At 35.3% G+C, this 7,914-nt stretch overlaps 1 protein-coding gene and 1 non-coding gene across 2 annotated transcripts in view; one reads left to right on the top strand and one right to left on the bottom strand.

Moving 5' to 3' along the window:
* Nucleotides 1–2,921: 2,921 nt before the first annotated feature.
* Nucleotides 2,922–7,914, bottom strand: part of LOC120114806 (glutamyl-tRNA(Gln) amidotransferase subunit C, chloroplastic/mitochondrial-like) — a 30,807-nt gene continuing 25,814 nt past the window's right edge. Inside the window, exons 2-7 of the mRNA XM_039135585.1 lie at nt 4,925–5,180; nt 4,801–4,841; nt 4,197–4,252; nt 3,430–3,481; nt 3,254–3,339; nt 2,922–3,154 (exon numbers count right to left, since the gene is read on the bottom strand). Of these exons, the coding sequence (XP_038991516.1) occupies nt 3,264–3,339; nt 3,430–3,481; nt 4,197–4,252; nt 4,801–4,841; nt 4,925–5,140 (441 nt within the window). The 5' untranslated portion in view covers nt 5,141–5,180 and the 3' untranslated portion in view covers nt 2,922–3,154; nt 3,254–3,263. The remainder of the gene's footprint in view (nt 3,155–3,253; nt 3,340–3,429; nt 3,482–4,196; nt 4,253–4,800; nt 4,842–4,924; nt 5,181–7,914) is intronic.
* On the top strand, nt 7,312–7,507 carry LOC120114871. The gene has a single exon (XR_005515437.1). It is a non-coding gene; the product is annotated as a U2 spliceosomal RNA (small nuclear RNA).

The following is a 7,914-nucleotide window of genomic DNA, read 5'->3' as shown; positions in this document are numbered from 1 at the left end:
TTAAGGTTCATATTTGAGTTTGAGGTTTTAATTAAGTTAAGATTTTTTTTTCATTTCAAGTTTTTACGAGCTTCAATTCATAGTTTCAAGTTTAATTCAAACTTAAAAAATTTAGACTCGTGAGTCTTCGAGTTGAGTCGAGCTCAGCAGCACTTAAGCACAATTCTGCTAGTTTATAGCCCTACCAACTAGATTTGTAATCTTATGTTCTCTATCCTTCTTGAAGGAATAATTTAATTAGGATTTTGAGTAAATCAGAAAATGTTTAGGGAAAAATTGGTCTAATTTAAGGGAATTTTACCACAATGCATCTTTGATTGCAACCCAATGGTAAAAAGGAGAGAATTTTACCATAATGATTATGTTGATAATGCAGGTTAATTTTGGTTCAAATGAAATGGACCCAATGAGCTTTTACTCGGTTTAACCCTGGTAATGTTTTTGGATTTTAAATTTACTACCCTCTTTTTTCATATCTTAAGAGAAAGAAGAGGTATATTCCCAACTAGTGGTGAGTACTGAGTAGGGATGGGCATTTAAACCCGACCCGTTCGGGTAGGCTTTTTCTAAAAAAAATTTGGGTTCGGGTCGGGTTGTGTTTTTTTATGTGGTGTTCGGGTCGGGTTCGGGTTTAGGGTAAAAAAATCGACCCGACCCGACCCGAAAATATATATTTTTACCCTATATATTTAGGGATAATTACAATAATACCCCTCTATATATAATTTTTTTTCAATTAAGTCACTGTTTTTATTGAATAGTTTTTTTTATTATTTCGGGTCGGGTCGGATTTCTATGTCATATATTCGGGTCGGGTGAAATCTTGTTTTGGTCGGGTCGGGTCTCGGGTGGAGGCTCTCTTGTTCTCGGGTAGGGTCAGGTGGACCAAAAACCCGACCCAACCCGACCTATGCCCATCTCTAGTGAGGGTTTTATAGGAACCTTTTATAGAAGAAAATGGTAGGTGTGGCAAACTTCATGATAGCTAGCTGGGATTTTATTATTATTTTTATAAATTATTAATAGGGTAAATTACATTTAGTACTTAAACTATCAGTTTTGATCTATTTTAGTACCTAAACTTTTAAGCTTTTCAAAATCATACCTAACATTTAGTTTTTTTGTTTCATTTTAGTATCTCGTCGTTAAAAATTTAATGCGTTTAATACCTAAACTATTAGTTTTGATACCTAAACTTTTAATTTTTTTTAAAAAACTTAGCTTTAAATTTTGAACGGGGTACAAAAATTAAATAAAAACTAAAATTTAGGTATGGTTTTGAAAAATTGAAAGTTTAGGTATTAAAATGGATCGAAACTGATAATTTGGGTACTAAACATGTAATTTACCCGTATTAATATTTTAACAATAAGTTGGAATAATAATTAAATTATATATATATATATATAAACATTTATATGATACATTATATATAGTTCTCAAATTAAAATTTTGATAATCAAATGATTAATTGTATTAAATATTCCTAAACTGTTATTCTTATTTTAACTTGGTCATCACACAATCTTATCGAGTCCTCAAACTATAATATCATATCAATTCAATCTTTTCATAAATTAAATTAGGGTAAATTATGTATTTAGTACCTATAATATTAGTTTTGGTTCGTTTTAATACCTGAACTTACAGTTTTTTCAAAACAATACCTAAAGTTTAGTTTTTATTTCATTTTAATACCCATGTTCAAAATTTAAAGTTAAGTTTTAGAAAAAAAAGAGAAAGTTTAGGTACTAAAATGGATAAAAAATGATAGTTTAAGTACTAAATGTGTTAAGTTTTTAAAGGCGATGTACTAAAATGAAATAAAAACTAAACATGAGAAATGATTTTGGAAAAAAATAAAAATTAGGTACTAAAATGGATTAAATTGTTAGTTTAAATACTAAATGTGTAATTTACCCATTAAATTAACTTAAAATCTACATGTTTATTGGTATTTAACATGGAACCTATCTGAAGCACATGGATCCAATATTATCGAGTTATTGATGGTTAAGGAATTGTTGTTGTCCTTTAATATTTCAAGCTTGTCCTTTAAGATTTCTGGTTCGAGCATCGTATATGCAGGAATATGAACATTTATTATCAAATGAATGAGAGAACATATACTACCTTATATTCATTTCATATTTATAAAAAAAATATATAAAAATATCTATAGTACACGGATCAAATTTACATGTATTTATCAACAAGGTTAGTTCAAGTGATAAACAATTTGATATCACTTAAGTATGTCTCGAATTTAAGTCACTGGATATGCAACAAATCCTCTTTGAAAACCTCATCCACCAAGATCAGGTGTGTGACGCAAGTCGATCCAAATTAATTAGGGTAAAATCCTAGAATAGAGAAGGCAACCAAATAAAATAGAGAACTTTGGTCGGATTTATGAAACAAATCCGTAAAAACGATCGATGGAGGTTGGCGGTGACCGGTGACGGCAGTGAGCAACAATCGACAACAGAGAACTTTAGTCGGATTTACAAATTAAACTGATACTTTATCTAAAATTCAAATGTTAAATTAATATTTAATTCAAATTTTAAGAGCCAAATTAAAAATTAACCCAGTTTCCTAATGTGTCATCGAACTAATGCATTTAACATCTCAATGACTAAAATATTATAAATCCATAATGTAAGTGACTAAAACAGTACTTTTCTAAATCCGGTGACCAAAAGAAAATGCTTAAAAAAATGAAAATGACCATTTCAATAGTTTACCTAAGGTTCTCTCTATATGCAAGTTTCTGCCCAAATCTTTTGCCTTAACAATGATTTGGTTGCCTAGTCTTACTGCAAATTTTCAACTAGACGAACCGCTGGGTCGGAAAATTCCGGCAAAGCTCGAGTGTGTAACCGACGACATGCGAGGTTTAGACGAGCTCGAAAAAGCTAAACCCTATGATTAAACCATTTATTCCATTGAATCCTCGTGAAGGAGACATGCCATCAAAATTACCTCTCCCAATATTACTGGTTTCAACAGTTCTGCTTATAAAAACATTACACTTACAGAGACATATGCTCTCCTATATCGAAAAGCTTCCGAAAAACCCGAAAGGCATTTGTTACAAGAGAAAGCTTCCTTCCCTCCCTCCTCGTATTACTCGATGATGCTCTCCTATGTTCTGCGCACGGAGGTACCAGTGCACGAGTATTATGAGGTGAAATTACGCTCTTCCGAAGCAAATCTAATAGATAATCCAAGGTCAGATTTATGAAATTACCCGAATAGTGTCACTCCTTGTTCAATACTTTAGGAACTTTGATATATGGCTCCTCATAACTTGGAACAGACGCTATCAGTGCTTCCCTGTTTAGAACATATTCGAAGTTAAAACGCCCAAAGAATAAGCCGGTTATAAGAACTGTATAAACCAACTACTACAATGCAGGTACTCACTCGTTATCAAATGTTTCCGGAACATCTTCGCGCAAATTATCGCCTTCGGTGTCTGTAAATAAATAGAATGGCAAAAAAGCTCATCGGAGATTAATATTAAGAACAAAATGCATACACAAACATGCATATACGAATAACATATAGATATAAATGTGCCTTGCTTTGCTCTGAGTGAGAAACTACTTTTCACGGATACATTTACGAATGCCTAAATCATGCTCAATTCTGATGCAACCCCATATTTTAGTTCGTTCTCACTCGAACACATCAACACCGACTAACAAGAAGGAAATACAAATTCATATAAGTGGTAGTCTTCGTAGCTTTATTAAGATATGCAACTACAACAAGTACTTCTTCTATCAGTTGGAGCAATACCAGACACTTTGGGTGTTTTAGCACAACGAAGAAGATGTACCACAACTCAAATAGACAATAAATCAAGTGTATCAAATCTATTTTCATGGTGTACGCATACAAGCGGTCACGCGCATGTATATATGTATAAGTGTGCCTTATTTTGCTCCGAGTGAGACCCATTTTTGTGCCTAGAGCATGCCTTTTGCCTTTGTCAGCATTGAATCTAGCAACCATATAGAAACTTCTTTTCACGGATACGTTAACGAATGACTAAAACATGCTCAATTTTGATGCAACCCCATATTTTAGTTCGTTCTCATTCGAACACACATCACAAATGTACGTCGTAATTGCAACGCCGGCTAACAAGAACGAAATACGAATTTATATAAACGAGTTTCAAGTACCTGCTCTAAGAGCTGGCTCCACATTGCCGAGATCAACAGCTTGAAGTTGCCCAAACCTGCAATAAATAACCCAAGAACCAAACCAAAATTTCATCTGTTATTTTGCCACTTTCAAGTTGCAATGTAATCAAAATACGTATATCCGTGGATTACAAGAAGTACATTCCTCCATAGTAGTACAAGCATGATAACCATACAGTATTTGTAAAAGCTTCATCTTCAAAACAAGGGTTCAGGTTCAGTATACCGAAGGCCGCTGAACTATACTTTTTAGTCCCTTCACTTCCAAAAGTTACAAACCGGTCATTAAATCAATCGAGCCACGGCCTTATAAGGAGTAATAAAGTTCTATAACAATGACCATTTTGTAATTCAGTCCATAACAGCTCGATCAATTTAACGCTATTTCACAGTTTCCGAAGATTCAATGACAAAAAATGATAATTTGGATAATAACCCGATAAACGATAGCAGCTAAAATCACATATAAAAACCTAAAACCCAGCACTCAGTTTGTTGAGAAATCTCCAAATCATTCACCAAATATCAATCTTTATTTGAATTTAAACCAGTTCTCAAAATCCTTTATCTATACATATAATACCAGTCTATAACTTGTCGGATTTTGGGAGCAAATTCTTCAACCTGAAACCAAAGCGAAAAAAAGAATGAGAAAGTGAATTAAATGGAGGGAAACGAAGAGAGCGATAAGAAGAAGAAGAAGAAACCTCATTAGGGGCGAGTGAAATTCGAGCAGTTTCAGCCAAGCGAGGCAAATCCGGTGGCTGCAAAGAGGACCTTGTTTTCGTGGAGAAACTTCGAGTTCTGAGATTATTGTTAATGATTGGGGAGAATGGTTTTAAAGAAGAAGAAGAAGAAGCAAAGGGAAAACTGGGTTTGAATTTGAAGTTGCCGAGCATCAGCAAAGCTCTGCTGCTCCCCATTGCGATGCTTTTGGGTTAATGGATTGAAAACTGCTTCAAACGCACCACTGAGCCTTCTAAGGTACAAATGCTACGGGAGAATAAAAGGCTAAACTAATAGGAACCGTTGGATTGGAGTTGAAGGGGAAGAACAAGTGGTGTTCTTTTTACTGGGTAAAATATAAAGTTCATCACTCAACTTTCTTCCAACATCTATTTTGGTTACTAAATTTTTAAAAACTTAAGAGTAAACTACATATTTAGTACTTAAACTATCAGTTTTAGTTCATTTTAATATATAAACTTTCAATTTGTTTTCAAAATCATACCTAACGTTTAGTTTTCAAATGATAATAAACAATAAAGCGAATTTATCAATATTAGATGATTAAAGAATACAATAGAAATGATAATTGCAGTACGAATGTGATACAACAATGCTAGTGCTCGTATTTTGCGGTACAGCCCTCTTTTTCATCTTCAACTGCAGAACAGAAGAAACCAGATATCTTCCCTAGTTGATGCTCAAAGCTACATGCAGGATCAGCAGCAGCAGCAGCAGCATTCTCGACTTGATTCGACGATAAAAACCAGAGCAATGGCCTTATCGTGATAGGACAACGATGTCGAGTCTCCGTCTCTCCGAGCTTCTCACGTAGTTTTCTTACGTATAATGCATGTGACCAGTCCGGCCTATAACATAATGGAGTCAGTAAAGATTCAGAAAAACAGAAGTACTTGAGCATGAAGACTTTATTAAAATGCCCCATGGAAATTTCACTGGACTGCATCCGTCGAGCGTGCAACCGATTGCTGATCAAAGAAGGGGACAACATTCCGAAGGCTGCCGTAGTATACTAATGCCAATAGACAATGCAAAGTTACACAATAATTAGCTACAAACTGATACCACTGTGCATATGCTTCCAAACCGTGTAGGTAACCTATGGCTGTATTTGTTTGGTCATTGAATAAAGGTCTCGTTGTGCTTATCTATTCTATTTGGATTTGCTTTCAGGGTGAACTAAAAGATTGCAGAATTTGGATGGTCAGTGCAAACGTTTAACCGCAGGCGGACTACGTGCGGTTCACTCGATTATCTCCCTGCTGAAATGGGTATGTTGTAAGCCATTAGATCTAAGGTATTAGCTCTAATGTCTGCACCTTTTGTCGGTTTATTACGGTTCGGCACGTTCTTTATCGAGCAGCTTGTAACCAATAGCTTCATCTGCAGCAAAGGACCTCATTTGTCTGGTATCTGTTGTAGCTTGTATTACTTGTGGATATAGATGATGCCCCAACGTGGACGTGTTATGAACGTTTAAGTTCAATTGGAGATGCTTGTCAAGGATTCTTGAGCACCCATGGATTGTTCAAAACGCTGACCCATCTAGCATCTATAGAGCTTGAGATACATTTGTTCGTCTAATACCATTCCATGATGATGAAGATGATGATTGAGCAAAAAGATGGTTTCATATTGAATGTAACAGCGGTTTAATTGTTAAATCCCGAATGCTACTTTCATGGCAAGCATGTATTGTCTTCGGTGACTTCGTGTCGTTACGGTCTTCGGCAACATTACCATGGTTTAAGAAGGGCCAAAAACGAGTCGAGTCGGGCTCAAGTACTGCCGATCCATACACACATCCGGCAACCAAGTAAAGGAAAGCACATTAAGGTAACCAAAAGCAAAAACCTGGGTTCACTAAGATCCAACAATGAAACCCAAAGCTGATATGAGGGGGTCATCAGTAAAATGAGGAATATCTTCGAGCACGGAAACGGCATCGCCGGGAAGTAACTTCGAATGGGTATCACTGGGTTTCCCATCGATAGAGCAAAACAGGAAACGAGGGATTTTGTTCTATTCTGGGTGAAGGAAATGGTGAAGCTTTGTCAAACTTATTGTTACTTGAACATTGCAGGGACCGTTTTGTAACCATTTAAGAAGTTTAATGACTATTATGTAACGTTTGAAAGATTGCTAACTAGCTATAACATTTTTACATGATTCAGTGAACTCTACTTTAATCCATTAATAACTAAACCTTTGTTAGTTTCCAATGAAGCAGTTTGCAAGCAAGTAGCTGAATACACACTGCCAGTATCCCAAATCCCACATCGTTGGCATATGAAGAGACGAGGGCAGCGGCGCCTTATAAAACACGCGGGCTTGAACGTTTCGAAGCATACCTTTCTCGGCCTTTTGGCTAAGATCAAGTGTAGTATCTGTTCTTATCAGTTTAATATCTGATACGTGGGCCAATGGCCCACACGATATTAAATTTATTTTTTGAGGGGTAGGGTTCATCACAGTAGCTTGCTACTGGGACTCTAGCGCGTCGCCCAAGTGTTGCACTATTGCTCGGGCCTGGCGCACCCCACCAATTTATGTTAAAGCCTTTCGATTTAGTACGAAAATTTGGGAGCGGTCATTACTTATTTAATGCAAGTGCAGGCAATATTCCATTGAAGTTTAAGAAGGGAAAGCTAGTCTTCTTGTAAACAAGTGTAACGTAACATTAATAGAGTTAGAAAATGCTAAAAATAGCCTAGTCATCTTTTTGATCCTTTTTTTTTAGTGTTTTGGCCCCACTTTGTAAAGCATAAAATGGACACTTGGTTAAAATTTAAAATGGTCTAAGAAGGCTTAATAAAAAAATAAAATAAAAAAATAAAATAAAAAAATAAGCGTTTGTAAAATGGTCTAAGAAGGATTTAATAAAAAAAAAATAGAAGGTTTAATAGAAGTAAGTTTTTGAATTATTTAGCGTCTAAAGTTTCTTAGGTGT

Source organism: Hibiscus syriacus, unplaced genomic scaffold, assembly GCF_006381635.1.
Source record: "Hibiscus syriacus cultivar Baekdansim isolate YM2019G1 unplaced genomic scaffold, ASM638163v2 tig00110247_pilon, whole genome shotgun sequence".
NCBI classification, from domain to species: Eukaryota; Viridiplantae; Streptophyta; class Magnoliopsida; order Malvales; family Malvaceae; genus Hibiscus; species Hibiscus syriacus.
Note: the sequence above shows the minus strand (reverse complement) of the source record. Positions and strands in the feature narration are given on the sequence as shown.